General features: G+C 36.5%; 1 protein-coding gene and 1 non-coding gene across 2 annotated transcripts in view; both read right to left on the bottom strand.

Moving 5' to 3' along the window:
* DDX10 (DEAD-box helicase 10) overlaps nucleotides 1-22,145 on the bottom strand; it is a 263,094-nt gene that overhangs the window by 201,907 nt on the left and 39,042 nt on the right. Inside the window, exons 10-13 of the mRNA XM_053670437.1 lie at nucleotides 11,083-11,184; nucleotides 9,839-9,926; nucleotides 6,718-6,806; nucleotides 2,299-2,782 (exon numbers count right to left, since the gene is read on the bottom strand). Of these exons, the coding sequence (XP_053526412.1) occupies nucleotides 2,299-2,782; nucleotides 6,718-6,806; nucleotides 9,839-9,926; nucleotides 11,083-11,184 (763 nt within the window). The remainder of the gene's footprint in view (nucleotides 1-2,298; nucleotides 2,783-6,717; nucleotides 6,807-9,838; nucleotides 9,927-11,082; nucleotides 11,185-22,145) is intronic.
* Nucleotides 12,218-12,324, bottom strand: LOC119050724 (U6 spliceosomal RNA). The gene has a single exon (XR_005082807.2). It is a non-coding gene; the product is annotated as a U6 spliceosomal RNA (small nuclear RNA).

The following is a 22,145-nucleotide window of genomic DNA, read 5'->3' on the forward strand; positions in this document are numbered from 1 at the left end:
AACTCAAAAGCAGATAACAGGTAAAGTTGAAAACACCAGGTGATGCCAAAAGCAATAAATAAATAAGGCATTAAGCCTTTTTTATTTCTATTTTAGCTAAAGAACCAATAATTTCAACTTTCAGCTCTACTGATTGGGTATAGTACTAGGGAAGTGCAGAAAGAGGAAAAAAATCCTTTATCAGCATCTAGAATTCTACTTACTACATCAAGGGTTCCTCACATTTGACACATATGCCATAATACTTCCAATTTATTGTATCTTTAAAAAGCATGCATGACCTGGGCAGGTCACTCAGTTGGTAAGAGTGCCATCCAGATGCACCAAGGTTGTGAGTTCAAAGCACGTACAAGAATCAACCAATGAACGCATAGATAAGTAGAACAAAAAAGTGATGTCTCTCTCTTTCTCCCCACCCCTCTTCCTCTCTAAAATCAATTTTTTTAAAAAAGCATGCAGGTGTTTTAATACCTGCAAACATATTCTTATTTAAGATTTTTACATCATTACTATTAGATACTTTCACTTACTATCTAAATTATATAGGTTGGCCTTCACAGGGATATCATTCAGAGTAGGAAAAAAAAAGATGTTTAAGCTCATGTTTATAGAAACTTCCACAATACCTTTTGACTCATTGTAAGTCAATCAGATACATCTGAAATAGTTTCAAAATACAGGTTTCCAAGAATAACCCTACATATGAATTCTATAATTCAGCAAACAAAATTATCAAAGTGAAAGAATAAGAAATTCAGTAATTCACTCATTCATTCATAAAACATTTATGAAATCTACAACAGGAGCTAGACATTGTACCAGGTCCTGAAAACACACTGGTCCTTAAGACATTAACATCAAGGATTTTAGAATCCAGGAGGGAAGGCAGTCGAACAAACAATTCTGTGTGACAAGGGCACACAGAACACGTTAAAAGCCAGGGGCCATATCCTAATGTTTATGGAAATCAACAGGTAAGAGACCAATATCATAAGCAATACATATACACAAAAATGACATGAGGGGTACTCAAAAAATGGAATTATCTTCTGAGGATGGGCCCCTTGTACTACAGGCTTTCCCTGCTAGGTGACTGTTCTAGGTACCCATCTGTATCACTGTACCAGCTGGTGCTGTTGTGAGAGGCTGTGTTCAGTTTCAGTGAAGGTTTTTGAAGACTCTTTCAATGTCCTTTGCCCATTTCATGATGGGTGATGTAGAAGTGCACCTGCCCACACCACACAGTGTTCAGCAGTTCTTGACCAACCACGGCATTACCCCCATACCCCACCCTCCCTATTCACCCAATCTCACCCAGAGCAATTTTTTTTTTTTGGTTTGTTTCCCGGGATAAAAAAGTTCTCAAAGGGAAACATTTTGCTGATGTGGCAGAGATAAAACAAAAAACAGCAGAAACACTAAAAGGCATCAAAATTAATGAGTTCAGAAACTGTTTTGAGCAGTGGAAATAATCTCCATAGGTGTATTACATCAAAAGGAGAGTACTTGAAGGTGACTGAAGTGACTGAAGTTGAAACACATAAGAATAAATAAATTTTTATATATAAATCCTGGGTTTTTTGGGTTCCCACTTGTAAGTGGCCTTTTAAAAAGAGGTGTTTGCTTTCCATTTAAGACACCAGACTGGTGCCCAAATGCAAATGTCTTATTAAAAGTAAAATTCATGCCCAGTGTACCTCACTTGGTTGGCGTGTCATCCTGCAAACCAAAGGGCTGCACGTTCAATCCCCAGTCAGGGTACATGCCTAGGTTGCAGGCCCGTCAATGCCATGTACAAGACACAGCCAACGTTTCTCTCCCTCACTCTCTCTCTCCCTCCCTTCCCCTCTATACGGATGTCCTCAAGTGAAGATTTTTTTTAAAAAGTAAAATTCATGTTTACAGAGATTAAATTGTTGTAAGGAACACCTGTAATTATTTAAAAGAGAAGTAGTATAATAAGAATCATAATGAAGTAATCCTCACACTCATAAACCATGAAACCCAATCATACTCCTTGATGTTATAATCATGACTCTGGATACTTTAATAACATGCATCAGAATACCAGTAAATGAGAAGATTAAAGTTCTTATGAGTTCCCAAATCTTAAAAAAATGAGAATTCCTTGGCACCTATCTCCAAATATAGAGAAAAAAGGGGAGAGTACAATGCAAAGAAAGTCATTTTACAACTTTCTCCTAGTTCTTGCTTTCCCATAGTTGCCCAAAAGCAACCAAGCAACACATAAAAAGCGATGGGGAACATTAGAAGACCCTCCACTGGGAGTCCACTTACCTGTAAAGCTTTACTCTCCTTAAGGTCCAACCCAAACACATTGTGCCGCTTCACCTTAAAGAAATTGGCATCAAGTCCATCTTCCTCCTCCTCCTCTTCATCACCATCTCCGGCCAAGAACTGCAAAGGAGCTTCCTTGTTCTTTGGTGACTCATCAGTGCTAGGGACAGAATCACCTTGATACCCTTTAGCTTTTCTCAGTTTCTCTTCTATTTCTTCTTCCTCTTCTTTATCTTCTTCTTCTTCATCACTAATTCCATTAGCCAGTCCAAACTCTGTCCCTTCTGGTCTTTTCCCACCTTTCTGAAGGATGGACATTTTCTCATTGAAGTAGGCTCTAAATTCTTCCACTTCATCACTGGTGAGGGAGGGAGCCCTTGGCTCAGTTACTTTACTATCTTGGCTCACTATCGATTCTTTGGTGGGTAGTTTCTGCATTTTCTGAAGAAATCTTACCCGTGGCGCCACAGCAAGACCAAGAGACCTTAAATATGGGCAAATAAAAACAGTTATCTCAATATACTCGTGGCATGTTTATGGATATTATGAAACAGTTTCTCAAAAGCTGAGATCTATTTTTACAGCATTTTTCCAAAGAAAATGTTCCTCAGATACAAAATCTTGACAGGTTAGATGACCCAACAGGTAAGCCAGAAAATACTGACTACCTATCATAAAACACTGAAGACACCCCCTTTTTCATTAAGAGGTTAACTTGACATAAAGAGCATGAGATCAGAAACAAAAATAATTGAAGTACTAGATCTGCCTATTTCCAGTGTAACCCTTTCAGACTCAGCTTCTTCAAACATGGGACAACAATACCTACCAGATCTACTTTACAATTATTGTGGAGCTCATATACTAAAGTGTATGAAAACACTTTATAAAATGTAAATACTAGAGCTGGAAAATACATGACCATGGAAGCACAAAACAGTTCTCTGCAAAGAAAAAACTCCAGTATCATCATCCTCCTTTCTTAAAGACTTAATATGACATAATCACTCTATCAAAAAGATTCTTAAACCAGAGACCACAAAAGAAGAAAAAATTATTTTCTCCCTCTGATATCAAGATTCACTTCATGATCAGCTTCTTAGTTCCCACTGATGGACTGGAAATCAACTCTTAGAGCAAGGTCTGCTGTAAAAAAAACACCTAACATTACAACATGAACCCACTGCCTTTTTCCTGTAAGACATGATTCACAGAAAGTGAGAGGTACAATATGTAAAGTATAGATTCATAAATAGGACTATTAAGGTTTAAACCCTGGCTCTATTAGTTACTAGCCATGTGATCAAAGGACATTACTTTCTCTATACCTCAGTTCCCTCATTTGCAACATGGTGTGGTAAGTACCTACATCATAGGGTTAGTGTAAGAATAAAATTTCAGACACGATACACTTAAAAATAGTGCCTCACATAGAGACTGTCACTACTGAGAACTTGTCATTATCACTGCTGTAGGGGCTATGGATTAGGATCACGAGCTCATATTAAATCATTTCTCTCACTGTGTAACAGTTACATTTACATGTCTCTCAGCTCCTAAAACTTGGAGCTCCCTTCAGGTAGGAATATATACTATACCTCTTTGATTTTAACAGCTAGCACAATACACTGTACATAATAAGTATTCAAAACACATCTTTTTAGTAAAATAGTTTTATTTTTTTAAGTATCTTATTGATTATGCTATTACAGTTTTCCCAATTTTTCCTCCTTTATCCCCCCTCCTCTCCTCCCCAAATCCTCCAGTATTCCCCACCCCTTAGTCCATGTCCATGGGTTGTACATATAAGTTCTTTGAGTTCTGTTTCCTATACCACTCTTAACTTCTCCCCATCTATTTTATGCCTACCAATTATGCTTCTTCTTCCCTGTACTTTTCCTCCCCTATTCTTCCCCTCCTCTATTTCTTTTGCTAGATCGGGAAAGTTTTCCTTCATTGTTTATTCAAATAAGTTTTCAACTTCTTGCTCTTGTTCTTCTCTTTCTGGCACCCCTATGATTCAGATATTGTAACGTTTAACGCTGTCCCAGAGACTCCTAAGCCTCTCCTCGTTTTTTTTAACTCTTGTTTCTTCATTCTGTTCCAGGTGAGTGTCTATTTCTTCCTTTTGTTCCAAATTGTTGATTTGAGTCCTGGTTTCCTTCCCATCACTGTTGGCTCCCTGAATATGTTGCTTTATTTCACTTTGGGCTGCCTTCATTTGTTCTTTCATTTTGCAACCAAGTTCAATCAGTTCTGTGACCATCTTGATTACCAGGGTTTTGAATTCTTCATCAGATAGGTTGGCTATCTATCTCCTCATCACTTAGCTCTTTTTCTGGAGTTCTGGTCTACTCTTTCATCTGGGCCATATTTCTTTGTCTTGGCGCACCTGTTATGTTGTAAGGGGGCAGGGCAAACCTATTTGCTGCACTGTGGCACTATCTAAGGGGAAGAGGTCAGGGAGGTAACAATGCAGCTTGCTTACTTGGTTCTAGCCCCACTTTCCAAAGAAATCTCACGTGAAATTAAAAGTTCCTCCTGCCATGGCAACCCCCACCCTAGTTTGCAGCTAGCTTTGAGTCAGAGTCCATTCAGCCAGCCCTGCCTCACTCGGGCAGTCTGCCGCCTCACAGCAGGTCCTTTCAGCCAGGCCCACCCTCGCAGTCTGCAGCCTCTCTGGGGAACCTCCTCGCCGGCCCTAGGTCCACCTCTTTGCTGCGGTCTCCTCTACCCGCCTGGCTGCCCATCTCCTTCCTACCGGTCTGGCTGAATATTGCCTTAATTCCTTCACTGTCGGAGTTCCATGCAGTTTGATTTTCTGGCACTTCTGATTGTTTTTTTATTTTTAGATTGGTTGTTATCCTCCTTTTGGTTATGCTAGGAAGCAAAGGATTTCTGCATTTCCATCTGGGCCAGAATTATCTTCATGCACAAACCCACCCTAGCGGGCATCTTTGCAGAGTAGTAAAATAATTTTAAACCTTTATTATAACCTGTATACATAGCATTGCTTTAAGTATCAAAGTCTTCTAAAAAATTATATAGGCCAAGAAAATCATAGCTCTATGAGTAAACATCCACAAAAATTAACTAAAAACAAATTAAACTGTACTAATAATTTAGGCTCCCAAGTTATCTTTCTGCCTTTCCTAAGCATCATCGATAAAAAGCACCGGTCTTCAACTGTAAACAGATAAGATTAATTGGCATCTCTGGCAATAAAATGTCCCCTACATAGGGTCTCACTGTGTTAAGACCTGTCTCCCCTGTTTGCTAATCTCTGAGCTAAGTCATTTAGAAAACCAGGACAGAACTTATGGAGCAAAAAATATTAGCTAATAACCTAAACCAAGACTTGCACTCAGAAATGGTAAAATTAGTAACTGGTGCATAAACAGATAAATAAAAACATATTATCTATGCCATGTTGTTTCCGTCCATCACCCAGAAAGTCAATGGCCTTACTTCTGTTATCTAGCAATGTAAATGGTTCTAAAATGTTACAGCAGACAAATCACCTGTTATATCATACTTGCAATCTCACATGAAGAGTACAAAGCAGCAGCTCACCCAGATATAAATTTTTATTAGACTCAATTTAAAGGTAAAGACACTCAAATTCCTGGAGAGCAGGCCAACTATACAGACTTTACCTTGAAAGTATATGCAGTATTTCATCACAGACTGGGAAATTTCATGCTGAAATTCAAAGTATGATTAACCTCAAGGGTGCTTCTATTGGATTTTGTCAATGCTTTTTCCACAGGCAGAACCCCATTAGAAAATAGACACTCCTTTATTGCTGAAAAAGTTGGGAAAATAATGCTGCAAATACTAAGCCAAAACAAGACCAGAGTCCCATTTTCACATAACAGTTACCTCAGTTACTAAACAGGGACATTTCCCATGGTAATAAGTTACCTATTAGAAACTATAGTTACCTATGAGTACCTATAAGAAACACCAAGGCACAAAGAATAGCTAGGTAATAAACAGTATAAGATACCAATTTAAAATAAGGGAAGAACTGACAAAGAGATTTTTATCCAAAGCATGAAAAGAACTATCTGCTGTAATGCAGGCCAGCGTTTCAGAGAATAAAGAGGACTGCAGACATTTAAAGATTTCAAAGAATACTTATCAACTGCTCTCCATCTTCTTTAAGACCAAACTACAGGAACCTACCAGGGTAACTCTAAGGACTTTATACTTAAAAGAAAGAAACTTCTTCCTGATAAGAACTGAATGCTCAATTAGTTTTCCAGTTTATAGAATCTTTTTCTCTGCAGAACTTTAAAAGATTCTCTTAAGCTTTAGGCACAGTAGTTTAAACTAAGACTCTCAGAGGACCAGATTTCAAGGAAATTCCCTCTAACTTTGAGGATTCACAATTAGAACTATAACATGAATACTTACAAGGCATATTCAGGTATAGGTAACTTGTTCACATCAAATATTTCTTTATCCTTCATCAGATATACTGAACGTATATAGGAGACAAAACACTGTAAAACAGGTTTAAATATATGACATAATAGTCAGAAATAAAAAATGAATTTAAAGCAAGATAAAATTAACCAAAGGGATAAATCCAACAGTAGTGAAAAACCTCAAAAATAGTTGAGCATATCCCCCTATTCCACCAAAAAACCCTACTTTTTTAAAACTGTAATATTAAAAAGACTTTAAATTTGGTTTCATCAAGCCAACCCAACATAGAATATCACCTTCTCAGAAAACTATTCTAGAAGTTATTATCATTCAGTTGCAACATGATGTAATGGGGAAAAACACGGGCTTTGGAATAATACGGATGATAACCTGAGCTCCATATTTTACTTGCTGAGACAGTTTCTTATTTCCTTGTCAGTTCCCTCATCTATGAAACAGACATAATAGCACCTTCTATTATGAGAATTAAATAAGAAAATGCATGTAGAATACCAGGGCTTATCTTCCAGAATACAGAAAGTATCAATAAGTGCTCATTATTAATAATTATTACTGTACTAGTCAAAGGACAAGTTTTCTAGCAAAATGCAATTTTACTGTATTTAACTAAATTCAATTTAATAAAGTCATGACAGGAACAAGTTTACTCCTAAAGTTTATTCCTTTTCTATTATAATTTCAAGTAATTCATCATTATAATTTCAAGTAATCTGTCCTCATGCAATATATTCTTTTGTTTGTTTTTTTAACTATCTTTATGCCAGGAACTATACAAACCAACAATTAAACATGGTCAGTTTATAAAACAAGCAAGTAACAAAGATTATAAAACACTCTAAGTAGGCATTTTTATTTTTAGATTTTAAAATTAATTTTCATAAAGTATATTTAATTCTCATTGTGTATTTCTAAACTTCACATTCTCTCTAACTTTATACTAATCCTTCCTTCAAACCATTTACACGAATCTTCATACCATCTTCCCTGTCTGTACAGCAGGATCATGGCTCCAGTTCAATTTTCCCCCTAAAACATCACAGGGGTGACCAACCCATTGCCTGAAGGCCACATGCGACCCAGGACAGCTATGAATGCAACCCGACAAAAACTCCTAAATTTACTTAAAACACTGAGATTTTTTTGTTTTCATTGGTGTTTGTGTATTCAATGCGTGGCCCAAGGCACCTCTTCTTCCAATGTGGCCCAGAGACATCAAAAGGTTGGACACCCCTGGAGAAATCACCCAAGTTGCTTATCGCTTTTGTTCTACCCAGATTAAAACTAAAAGCTAGAAAATCATTTCTATGAAACTAGAAAGCTTGCTGCTGCTGGGAATACAATTAGCCATTCCGCTAAGCCATGCGTGAAACCCAATAAATCACATCATTTATTTCAATATGGTATTCTATAATCTTTGTTCTGGCAGGCTCATTTTGTGTTTTGCACAAACCAGTGAACAATATCCTTCCAGTGTTTCATATTTCCCAATTCATAACTAAATAACCTCCTAGGTATGTGGCAAGTCACAACATATCAGAATTTATATATATTATTTTTAAATGCATGTACTATGTCCAAATCTCTTAAAAGAAAGATTTAATTCCTAGCTTAAAGTGTGTCCACTAAACAAACATGTCTATTCTCATATAAATGTCCAAAAGGTCTAAAAAAAAATGTGTTTAAAGGGCTTTTCATTACATTTCAAGTGAAACGGGCTTATAGAAGTCGAACTTTGAATGGTTCTTTATTTGGTTTTCTTCTATCATGGGGTTAATTTTTCCTGAGGTTATCATGAAGTTCTGAAGAAAGGCAGGTTTGAATTGGAATCTGAAGTCTGCCATTTAATAGCCATGTGGCCCTGGACAACTTTTAATTTTCTGAAAATACTATATACTCATCTATAAAATCTAATCAGTACCACCTACCTCACAGGTTTTTGGGAAGATTAAAACAATTCACAAACTGTCACATAAAAGTCATGTCATGGCTAAGTACCTGGCACATAGTAAGCATTCAAATTTTTGCTTTCATCATGTTATTTGAAGCATGGTGATGATAATTTGATAAAATATAACATAACTTTTTAAGCATAAGGAAGATCTGTTCTTTAAATAAAACTTCCTTGCTGAAAATATCCAGTTTCAAAACCATAACATAAAAGCTCAACTATGACTGGTTTTTGGCTTCAGCTCTCCTTTATTAGGATGCCATTTCTATATCGCCTCTCTTTTTTTCCTCCCACTTTATCTGCTGAAATAGAATCAAATCCCTGAATCCCTGCTCTCTCCCTTATTGCTGACGTATCATGGTAAGTGCAGATGTACACATGGTATGCAAATCTCATGATTATGATATAAGTAAAAGGGTGAAAATGAAGAGCTTTATAACATGGACTCAAATATTTGTCAATTCAAAGACTGGATAGCTGTACTCATAATCCAAATTAATTTCACATCTTCCTTTTCAAAAGGATCTACTGCTGGGGACTCTAAGAAATAAGTTTAACTAAAAGTAACACTTCTTTTTACATTTGCTAATCGAGAGAATTTCAAAGTCCACAGAAGTATTTAGCAAAATTAAGTTATACTTATAGATTAAAGTCTCAGTCCAAAAGACAATTTAGGAAAAGTGTTATGCTTTCTAGAATTTTAAATTAATATATAAGAAGAGATGTTAATCTTACAATCAAGAAAGCATAGTCAGGAGTTATAAGCTTCATAGAAGAAGTCGAATGTTCATAACTTTTCAAGTACACTAGAAATTAGGTCACTATGCACTTAAAAATCATCTTTAAGAGTACTTTCTATGAACAAGTAATAGACATTTTCCCAAGTTACTATAGGAAATATGTATACATTTCTTATATATATATATGTAAAATATATAGTATTTTAAAAGTTTAAATATATATATAACATATAATTCTTTTAAAAGTTAAAAATAAGCAAATCTTACTTGAAAATTATACTACTTGAATATCTGAGGTATAATCATACAACCAGAAGTATAAGAAAATGATTAAATTTAACTTTATTATATATATGCTCCATTCCAATGAAGGTATCAAATTCAAAAAATAACTTACCCTTTGAGCTCTTTCCTTTAAATCTTGATCTTGAGCTAAAAATGACTCCAGTTTTTTCTGGACATCTATAAGTTTTTCTGGATTTATTCTTTGTAACAAAAAGATAAAGGTTAAATAAGACATTTCAATTTTGGAAACTGAAACTACTACATGGCAATATTTTCCTGGTTTCCTTAGTACTTTTACATCCATAACATTATTTCTCATCTATGAGCCAGATTAAACTGAAATTACACTAGACAGAAATTTGGCTCTCTTGCATGTTATTAATAATACAGGAAAAAAGAAATGAAAGATCAAAGATCTGTAAACACCCAAGCTGAGTGAGTGAAAGATACTAAGGTTAATAAACAGCACAATCAACATTGGTAACTTAAGTCTGTAAAGTTAGAAAGTAACCTTTTGTGGGAGATGAATCATCGATGAAATGGAATAAATGAAATCTAATGTCATTTGTATATTTCTATTTTCAGTCAAATGTCATAAAACCAACTAAAAAAACAAGGGATATTAATATCATTTTCCTTTTCTGAATATTAGGCATAATATAAAAGAACTGTTACTTAAATTAACTCTTCCAAGTTAGGCTACTGAAATAAGTGAAATTCTTATGAGGGTATCGGTTTCACCTAAGAAACCCACTTGTTTTCCTGATTTTAGACTGAACCGCTTTGTTCACACAAGGCTGAAGTGATGACAGACACTGGTAGATTACGTGGTTTTAGTTAGGTTTTAAATTATAGTAAATTTCAAAATATGCGAAGGTAGACAACTTTCATTCAGACCATTATCACCTCACAGCCAATGTCGTTTCATCTAAAGCCTTTCCTCTCCTACCCCCAATTAAACAACCTTCCCAATTATTTTTCTCCAAATAAACGCCAGGGTGTTTCACAGGCCTCAAAACAACTGGGCCTCTGTTCAATTCTGCTAACACTCAATCTAAATATCTTCAATGACAGAGGAATACAATCCTCTGAACAAATGAACAAATAACCCTGAATATTTTCATCTAGGAGATTTAGTTCTTTCAACCATCAATATCTCTTAAAGCCAACAAGTTCTATTTTTTATATTATTTGCTCTATCAACAGTCTTCTGAAAAAGTTAAAAAACAAAAAAGTCACAAACCAAATAGTAGAACATATTAGAGAAAGGAGGAAATCAGGCATACATAATTAAGCATAATAATTTCATGCCTTTGTTATCTCAACAATTACATCATGATACAAAGTAGTTCCTACTTGATTTCCTTCACAGGCACTTTCTTCTGGAGAAGCTGCTGTACCATCCCTTTTTCTTCTGAGGGAAGCAAAATTAATAAAGCTTCACCATCCTCTTTATACCTAAACAAAAAGCAAATAAAATATCTTCCACATCAATACAATCTACATTTTATATTTTAACAGTTTGATGAGAGGCAACATGTAAGCAAGTTCACCTAACTTAGTAAATAGTAGGAAAACCATTTCATTTAACTCCTATGACAACAGAAAACTGGGACTCTAAATATCTTTTTAAAATTTTCATCCCTACTTTTTATAATACCTAGTGATTCTGTGGTTATACCACAATAGAAGATTTAGACCCTAGGAAACAAATCAAACAAAATTTTTTTCATGTCTAATTTTTATTCTGAAATGCAAAGCTCTTCTGAATTAAAGTAGGTGACATATAATAGTATATTAGTTTCACATGTAGAACATAGTGAAAGGGATCACCACAAAAAGTCCATCACACATCTGCCACCATACAAAGTTATTGTGATATTGATATTATTAATATTCCCTATGTTGCACTTTACATCTCCATGACTTATTTATAAGTGTGTACCTCTTAATTCCCTTAACCTTTTTGCCCATACCCCCACCACCCAACCCTCTGGCAACTGTCAGTTTTTCTGTATCTGTGGGTCAGTTTATTTTGTTTATTCATTTTAGTTTTTTTAGATTCCACACCTAAGTGAAATGAAAGAGTATTTGCCTTTCTCTGACTTAACTGTACTTAGCATAATACCCTCTAGGTCTATGCATGTTGTCACAATGACAAGATCTATTTCTTTTTCAAGGCTAAGTAATAGTCCGGTGTGTTATGTGCATGTGCACACACATCCACTTCTTTATCCATTCATCTAGTGAAGCAACACCTAGGTTGCTTCAATAACTTGACTATTGTAAATAATGCTGCAGTTAACATAGAAGTGTATATATCTTTTTGAATTGTTCCACTTCTGGGGGCTTATCTGAAGCCCCCAGAAAATTGCTGGGTCCTTCTTTGTCTCTTGTTATACAGCCTTTGTTTTAAAGTCTTTTTGTCTAAGTATTACTATCCTAGCTTCTTTTTTTAAAAATTTTATTTAGTTATTTTTCAAGTACAGTTAAAAATATGAAACGCTTCACGAATTTGTGTGTCATCCTTGTGCAGGGGCCATGCTAATCTTCTTTGTATTATTCCAATTTTAGTATATGTGCTGCCGAAGTGAGCACTCTTTTTTTTTTTTTTTTTTTTCATTTCCATTTTCAGGAAATATCTTTTCCATTCCTTTATTTTCACTCTCCACATATCTTTCAATCTGGAGTCTCAAATAGGCAGTATATGTAGGGGTCTCATTTTATTTTTTTTTAACCATTCAGTTATCCTGTTTTTGCAATGGAGCACTTAGTCAACTTCATTTGAAGTAATTATTGATAGGTGTTTACTGCCATGTAATTTTTTTCATACTAGATTTATAAGTGGTTGGTCTACTATCTTTACTATACGTTTGCCTTTACTAGTGATATATTCTTTTCATGTATTTTCTTCTTTCTAGTTTTGGCCTTTTCCTTTCCACTTAAAGAATTCCCTTTAACATTTCTTGTAATGCTAGTTTCATGGTGATGAACTCCTTTAACTGTTGCTTGTCTGAGAAAATCTTGATCTCTCCTTCAATTCTGAATGATAACCTTGCTAGGTAGAGTACTTTTGGTTGTAGGTTTTTTTTCTTTAATCATGTTGAATATATCATTCAGCATGCAAAGTTTCTATTGAAAAGTCAGCTGACAGTCTTATGGGAATACCCTTGTATGTAACTAGTTGTTTTTCTCTTTCTGCTTTTAACATCCTCTCTTTAACTTTTAACAACTTAATTATAATGTATCTTGATGTGGGTCTCTTTGGGTTCATCTTGTTTGGGACTCTCTGTGCTTCCTGGACTTGATGTCTGTTTCCTTTGCCAAGTTAGTAAAGCTTTCAGCCATTATTTCTTCAAATGGGTTTTCTGTCCCTTTCTCTCTCTTCTTCTGGGGAAGGAGATTCTAATGTTAGTACACTTGATGATGTCCCAAGGTTCCTTATGCTATCTTCCTTCTTTCAAATTCTTTCTTCTTTTTGATCTTCCACAGTTGGGTGACTTCTACTATCCTGTTTTCCCAATTGCTAATCGATTTTTCTGTGTCATCTTATTTGCTGTTGCTTCCCTCCAGTGAATTTTTCATTTCAACTGTTACATTCTTCAGTTCTGTTATGTCCTTTCTTAGAACTTTCATGTCTTTTCAAGTTGCTGAAGTTCTTACTTGATTTTTTTCATTTGCCTGGAGAGTTGAATGAGCATCTTTATGACTGTCACTTTGAACTCATCTAGTAGACAGTGTACTTCAGTTTCATTTAGTTCTTTTCCTGTTTTTTTGTCCTGTTATTTTTTGTTGTTGTTGTTTGGAACACATTCTTTTCTATCCTCATTTTGCCTGTTTGTTTCTGTGTATTTGTATTAGATGGGTAAGCTAAATCTCTTGATCTCGAAAAAGTGTCCTTATTTTCCTGTGGGGTCCTTATTGAGAAGATGTCCCCCTTGTCACCAGAGTCAGGTCCCCTAGAGGGTGAACTAGTGTAGCCTCCTATTGTGGCTGAGCCACAACTTCTATGGACACACTAGCAGGCAAGGCTGGTATCTGGCCTGCTGGCTATGAGGCCTAGCCACAACTATTACAGGCTCATTGGTGTGCAGGACAACACTTCCAGGTGCCTGGCTTACAAAGTCCACCCCCACTGTTGCAGACACACTGCTGTGTGCTGGTGCTGAGTGATATTGCCCACTATATGTGGCAGGGCAGGAAGTGTTTTGGAGGGGTGCTACCCTGGGCAGGTCCTCAGGGAAATGCCAGGGGGAGGGGGCAAACAGTGTCAGATGTGGCACCTGCCAGTGTCAGACCAGCCAGGTTCAAGAAAGGGGGAAAAATGGTGCCCATAAGCACCTGTGATATGAGCAAGTTCCAAAAGATCCCTGTCCCTCCAGCACACACCCTAAAATTAGTCAATGTATCACCTTCAAATATGGCCTAGCCGCTTTTCAAACTGTTCCCTCTGTGCCAGAACTCGGAAAGAGCACAACCTGAGTTTCCTACAGCCTCGCTGGTTTTCAAAGCCAGATGTCATGAGGTCTCCACTTCCTGGTTCAGTCCACCAGGATAGGGCTCAGACCCTTTGCTCTTTGGGGACAACGACCTCTACAGTTGTGATAACCCTCCCACTCGTGAGTCACTGCATGAGGAGTAGGGAGTAGGGCAGGTCCTGACTAGGCTTAGTCTCTACCCGCCTACCCTTTTCAATGTGGCTTTTACTTTATATCTGTACTTGTAGAAAATCTATTCTGCTAGTCTTCAGGTGGTGCTCAGAGATAATTGTTCTATATGTAGTTGCAGTTTTGGAGTCAATGAGAGGAGGTGAACTCAGATCTTCCTACTCCACCAGCTTGAACTTGAATCCATGAGCCTTGCTCCTAAATGCCAATTTAGCTTGTCCATGAAAACTCATTCCCTGTGGTTGGTGCACTGCCCCGGCAAGAAACATGCCTCCAGACAGGATCACCTGAGTCACTGCCCCTAAACAGAATTTCTTAAATAGCTCTCTACCTATAGCAAGGAGACAATTTCTCATTCAAGCCACTAGAGAAGCGATTTTCACCTAGTGGGCTATGGTACACCAGTGTGCCACGAGAATTTTTAAAACATACAGTACCTGACTATTCAGTCAGGGGCACTGACCTCTTTTCCCTTAGACTCACAAATAAAAAAAAATGACAACAACCAATACAACAGCAGATATCCAATGTGAATAAATCAAAATTATGCTTATATTTTTGTAAGATTGGCAAAAAATATATTTGTGTGAGCTACAGAATTTTAGCAATTAGTTTGTGTATGAGAATGTGATGAAAAAAGTTGAAAATTGCTGCACTGGAGTGCTGTAATAAAGTTAGTCATTTAATAAACATGAAACTCAATACATTAATGAAATTTAATCAGCTTCCCAGGGACTTGACTAATAAGAAATGGATCTCTACCCAGGTAAAAAAGCTTGCCTCTAACCCATGTACTTCTTTTCCCTTACCTAGTAAAATCTTATTTCATGCTGTACCATGAGAAATTTCTCAACAAGCAGGCCACAGGGCACCCACAGTTACTTAAGCTTCTTGCGCTATATGAATACAGATTTCCCTAATACCTTAGTGTCAGCTATTACATCAAGCAGTAAGACACAATGGAATTGGGTATTTGTGGAAATTTTTTTAAAGACATACAAAGTAATCTCAAAGTACTTTCTTCAGAGTTCATTCCATAAAATAAGCGGGGCAAGTTCTTATAGTTAACCAAATAAACCATTAACTGAGCAACTGTGCCAGGGAAAAACCAAAGAACAGAAAGAAATAAAAGAAGACTATTCCTGCCTTCAGTGATCTAACAATCCAGTTGACTAGAAAAGACACACATACACAAGAGCAAGAGATTTAAGAAAAAGCCCCCAAATGGTAAATGAGTGTCAAAGGACAGCTACAGGCAATAAATGCCATGAGCTCAGAAGTGAAAAGAGACTACTCAGGTTTAGCCAGAAAAAAAATAAAAACATAGCAGATGGAATTTGAGGTAAGTTTTGAAAATGGAAAAGAAAAAAGCTAAGGTATCCCAAAGGGGAAGAATGGCATGAACAAAGAAACAGAAACCAGAAAATACAAGGGAAACTGAGAACTAACAAGAGCAGAAACTGAAGCCAGTATATACAAGTAAACAGCAGGAGAGATCGCTGTAAAAGTACAGTAGGGTCTGCTTTGGGAGAATCCTTGGAAGTCTCTGTAGAGAGAGACTGAATAACACTGTATGTAAGCAGAATTTTATCACTGAACACTGGAGGGAAAAACTTGTTGACTTACTATTCTGCACTATAAAGATGAAAAGGCAATTTTTACCCTGCATGTTGACTTTTTTTCACTGCTACAGATGAGGTAAAACACCAGTGTAATACCTTGACAGAAGTTAAGTACACACTTGCATGTGTATCTTCATCTGTACAGAGGCACATAGAAAAGTATGAAATAAGTCAAAACTGTTAAAAGTTTTAAGATAATTCATAAATTTTTTAAAATTAAGGAATCACTATATTCCAAGCACTGAAATAGAGTAATAAAACAAACATACTTCCAGCTGTCACAGAGCTTACATTCTACAATGGACAGACATCAACGCAAGTAAGTAACAGTAAAGTGGTGTGAGTATTACAGTGGACATACAGAAAGCTATGAGAATATATAAGGAGAGTCCTACTGAATGTAGTCTAGGGGTCAAGAAAACTGTTCTAAGGCAATGACCTCAATCTAAGAGCTGAGACCTAAAGAACAACTAGAAATTCATCATACTATAGAGTCAATTTTCCAAAGGGCAAAGGCAGCAGTTGAGAAAATCAAGTTTTGTCTTCTTCATGCTTATTTGCTTTTTCTAGATTTTCTAAATGCATGTGTATTAAAGAATAAGGCTGAACATATACAGGGTGGGGCAAAGTAGGTTTGCACTTACACTTGTAAGTGCACGAAACAGTTTATTCTTCTATTATTTATTATGATATTACTTTTCCACATAAACAACTTTAAACCTACTTTTGTCCCATATGTATTTACTACTTTTACTAAGTAGACTTCATAACTGAAAAGCTAGTAGCAAATACCTTCCTCATTGTATTTTAATACAAAGTAGTATGACTAAATGTTTCATCTTCCTTTCCTATGAAGAAACATGAATTTAAGGCATCCCCCTAAGTACTGTTGGACTAAACTAACTGTGAAGGCAGAGATTATTAATATATGAAGTAGTGAGGCAACAGCCTGAGCGGACAAGGTATCTAAGAGACCACAAGTCTAAGATATCACAACTTCTGAGGCTCCAAGATCTCACCAGGAAACGATTCAGCATCAAAGAGGGCAGAGATCAGGTAACACAGACCACTATGCAGTACATTTACTAAAATGCCCTCAGGACAGCTAGAATTGAGGTGAAGTCAGTAAGAACACTTATTCTGTGTGGCCCAAAGAACAATCAGGAAGGAGGGTGATCAGTAACACCCTATATCCAAATTCTGAAATGGAGAGAAAATAAATAGTCCCCCACTCTACACAGGACCAGAACTGTGGCAAAAGGATAAAGAGAAAGGTCTGGGATATCAAAGAGGCACCCACTAAAGGTCTCTGATCTTCAGACTGACTCATAAGCCAGAATAATAAGTCTAATAGTCTATGTCTATCTTATTTGCCCATTCGTGCACCCAGGAAGAATCTGGGAGAATGAGTCATGATTAAAGTCATAAGAGGGCCATATCCAAACCTTTTAAAACTATAGCTAACAGAATACACACACACACACACACACACACACACACACACACGGAGGCTAAATGAGGTTAAGACAGACCATAATACTGAAATTTAGAAGAAAAAGATTCCCAAAGAAAAACGGGAAAAAATGTCCAAATGAACCCCACAAGGCAAGTATCTAATAAAAAGACCACTAGTCATTTTATTTATTTTACAGCACACACAGCTTTTCCCAGAAACAATGAAGCACAGATTATCTCCCATACACTAACACCTGGTAAGCTTCTATTTCAAAAATAAAAGCACTTTTTAAAAAGAAGGCACAAGCACATTTCACTTTTTTTAATGCTTACGAGAACAGTTTATTTACCCATGAGCTAGCTTTTAGATTTCAAAAGCAATATCCAAAGCCCAAGGCTAAGTATATGTACAAAGAGAAATACATGTACTTTATATGACCTACATTTTAAAACTCCATATATTTAAAGAAATTACTCTAAGAAACATTCTAAGCACCATATAAAAAGCCCATGAAACAATAAAAATGTCATCTTCACCATCAGTATTAATACCTTGTTACATCTACATAGCTCTTCAGAATGTATACAGAGCTTCATTTGACATTAATTTGCCAAACTTAAAAGCATCCAAACAATGGAGGAAACAAAAAATAAAGTTCTGGAAAGTTCAAGAAAAGGGAGTGAGATGTTAGGGGGGGAACTGATCACTACATGTCAGAGACTTTTAATTTCCAATTCATTGCTTTTTTTCAACTATACCAGGATTCCCTCCAGAAAGAAGGATCCTCAACAGAATGATCACGATCGTCTGCTATCAGGAAACCTGCCTCCATATCCTAGAGCTTACTAGTATTTCTAGCTAAAATAGGAGACCCAGTTGTTTGGCTTTTGGAGCCCAACAGCAATTCTTCCATTTGAAATAACCTCCAAACGAACTATGGCCAGAGGAAAGAGAAAAAGCCTTACCATTCTGGCAACAGTCTGCCATCTACCCAAGGACTACCAATCCTCAACTACTTCAATTCAGACTCCACAAAACAAACTCCATTCTAGCTGAGTCTTTAAGTGCCCTTTAACGTTGCTCATTCATACCTCTATTCTGTAGCATGATCCGGCAGTGTTCAAGACTGCCAAGCCACCCTCAGTTTTCCAAGCTTGGTTCTCCAGCTTGGAAATTATAAAAGAGTATATTGAAAATAATTCCATTTTTGTAATTTTTTAAAAATGCACAAATATACCACACATGAAAAAATTTCTAGGTGGTGGGATTTGGGTATTTGTTTTGCCATTTTCTAAACTGTGTATAGTGAATAAGCATTACTTTTATAATAAGACACAAGTTATTAAAAAATAAGTAAAAAACTTTATATGCTTTTAATGATCTACATCTTTATCACTCTTACTTCATTAATACATCCTAGTACTACCAATATTACTACCTAGTACCTAGTACTACCATTATTCTGACCATTATTTTTGAAGACATGTACAAATTTGCCTTCCATACATAACATATAGATCATTTATACCTAAAATCTCATCACTTAATATTTGATGCATACACAAATGTAAATAAACCATGAGGAGTTGCATTACTAGTGAATTTTAACCAGTATGTCACAAGAATTTTTAAAACATGCTTGACTATTTAATCAGAAGCACTGACCTCTCTTCCCTTAAATTATCAAAGAGAAAAATGATAACAGCCAACACAACAGTAGCCATCCAGTGTGAATGAATCAAAATTATACCTATTTTTTAATCAGATCAGCAAAAAACATTTTTTTCTGTGTGTCACAGAATTTTAGTAATTAGTTTGTGTCATGAGGTGGAAAAGGTTGAAAATTGCTGCATTAGTAAATAAAATACTGAACTTGGGGTTAAAAGAACTAATTTCAAATCCTAGTTATACTATTTATAACCTTGGATAATGAGTCATTTTATCACTATATATCACCTTTTTTATTTATAAGTTATACAATTTAAATGATATAATCTAAGTCCTTAAGGATCTAAAATTATATTCCTGTAACTACCAACTACCAATACACTAGTCACTGCTCACAATCCAAGTCTGATCAAGAGGAAGAAAAATGGAGACAACTGCTGGTCACATTCTGTATTCCACTGCTCTTCTTTTCTCCCCTCCCTGCTTCTCCTATTGTCCCTGTGTCTCAGCCTTACCCATGGCAAACAGCCTCAAGAGCTCCTGCCACGGTGGGAGAACAGTGTAGTCAGCCGTGCAGACAGACAGTCATAGGAATCAGAGTCCAACTGTTCTGTTTTCCTGGCACCTGATACAAAGGAATGCTTATTCCAGGAAAAAGTGTATCTCTGACTCATAGAATATCTAAAGACTCTACACTAGGTTTAAGAAAGAAAAACACAAGGAAATACATCTGCAGCCAAAGATCTCGGAAACATAAACAAGTATACCAGAATAAGCTCAACAGTTTGATGAATGAAGTTTATCATCAAATAATTGGAAAGAAATCAAACTGGCTCACATACATGGCATGGAAAGCTTCTAGAAAACTGATTAAAAATAGGGATTTATGGTGTTCCCAGGGCAAATATGGAAATCATTAAAGACTACTGACTTTCCCCAGAAAAAGTTTTTGGGATTTAAGTTTTTAATAGATTTCAAACAAAAAGAAAACCCACTTTAAAGCAGTACTGATACCAACTAAAATTATACTTTCAGGATAGTGATTTGGCTATGATTAATCCCATTTTACAGGAGAAGAAACTGAGACTTAAAGAGATTAATAACTTTTCCGAGGTTACACAGCCATCAGATGACAGAGCCAAACCCAAGTTTCTGGACTTTTGACAGTGTCTGATCAATTGTGGGGTATGGTATGTCTTTCTCAGGCCCAAATAAAGAAGAAAAATGCATATATTCTAATGCACAGCCATGAATGACAGCAAATTAAAGTGACCTACCTTACTTCTCCAAGTGCCTTTCATGCAACCTAAAATCCCTGCATGGGAGGAGCAGCCACTAAACTTCACTAAATAGAAACAGCTGCCTTAGGGTCAAGATGGAGGAGTGACAGCCCTGCTGTGGCTAACTGTGGACAACTGTGGTGGGCACCAAGGTGGTAGTGTCTTTCAAGCAATCAAAAGGTTTTTTTTTCATTATGGATTTTTGTCTTTTATTAACAAAAATCTCTACATTTTGAAAGAAATTTTGCAGTTACTTTTAAATGACATCTTTTTGTAACCTCTGCCTTTTTATACATATTTTTTAATTTATTTAATTATTGTTAAAGTACAGTTTTCTGTCTTTTACTCCCATCCCAGCCCACCCCCTCAGTGCTCCCCACCTCCCTCCCATTTCCACCCCCCTTAGTTGTTGTCCATGTGTCCTTTATACTAGTTCCTGTAAATCCTTCCCCTTTTCCCCTGAAATTCCCTCTCCTCTCCCCTCTGGTCACTGTCCCCCTGTTCTCTATTTCAGTGTCTTTGGTTATATTTTGCTTGCTTGTTTGTTTTGTTGTTTAGCTTCCTGTCAAAGGTGAGATCACATGGTATTTGTCTTTCAACACCTGGCCTATTTCACTCAGCATAATGCTTTCCAGTTCCATCCATGCTGTTGTGAAGGGTAGGTTTTTGCTATTCTCCAGTGGGAGTAAATCACAGACTACCAGGGAAGCTGACAGCTATGAAAACCAGGGTTCCACAGCTGGAAGGTAGCTTTGCAGTCTGGGGACGTGTTTTCCATCATCGACTGCAGTAATGGCTTGAGTCAGAGGGAAGGAGGATCTCTGGAACTACATCACGAGTGGAGCCTTAACAGGAACCATCCTGACAAGAAATGGACTAGTGGCCATGGCTAGGTCAGCCACAAAGCATGACATTCTTCTAGCTTTAACTGAAGGAGCTAAAAGAGTTATCCTAGCTTTATTCTAGATTTAATTGAAGGTTTGCCTCTGTACAATTTCCCAATGATCTTCAGTCTGCTGAACACCCCTCCCAGTTGCCTTCAATGACATGTCCAGTTACCATCATCACTTTTTAAAGACTGTCAGCAGTATCAGAAGACTACTCTAACAGAGTGAGCTAGAGTTCAAGAAAGGCTCTAAAAACATTAAGTTGCAGACTGTTTTTAAAACCAGAGTTGAGACAACTATGGCCAAATAGGCTACAAAGAGACATTTACCACTTTTTTCTAAAGGAGCATTGGGGGTGGCGTTTAAAAGATAATCCATTTATTTATTCACTCATGGACTGCATTTGTGATCGCAGTAAATGTCTAATATTTTTAAAAGAAAATATGTTAAGTGCTGAGGAGATGAAGGACCACAGGGCAAACAGCAGTCAGACTGGCCATCATCTCCTTGGAGACTTCTGCATGGTTTTGTGTTCTGCTAGTCAAACAATAAAGATTCCTAGACTCCTGGAACTTGCTCCTTTTAAAATAATAATAATAATAATAATAATAATAATAATAACAATATATTCTTTAAGTAACCAGCTGCTTTGGGCACACTGGCAAGAACATGAGTTGTAGAGTCAGGAAGATCCAAGTATAATCCCAGCCTTGGTACTTCCTGAATCAGCTCAGACACATTAAAGTTTAAATGAGTTTGTTTATTTATTCACTCAGATATTTATTGCATGTTAGGAAGTGGCTAAGCTACAATTCAAGCATGCCCTATGTGGGTACAAG

The sequence above is a fragment of the Artibeus jamaicensis genome, unplaced genomic scaffold (assembly GCF_021234435.1).
Source record: "Artibeus jamaicensis isolate MK-2021 breed Jamaican fruit bat unplaced genomic scaffold, CSHL_Jam_final contig_585, whole genome shotgun sequence".
NCBI lineage: Eukaryota > Metazoa > Chordata > Mammalia > Chiroptera > Phyllostomidae > Artibeus > Artibeus jamaicensis.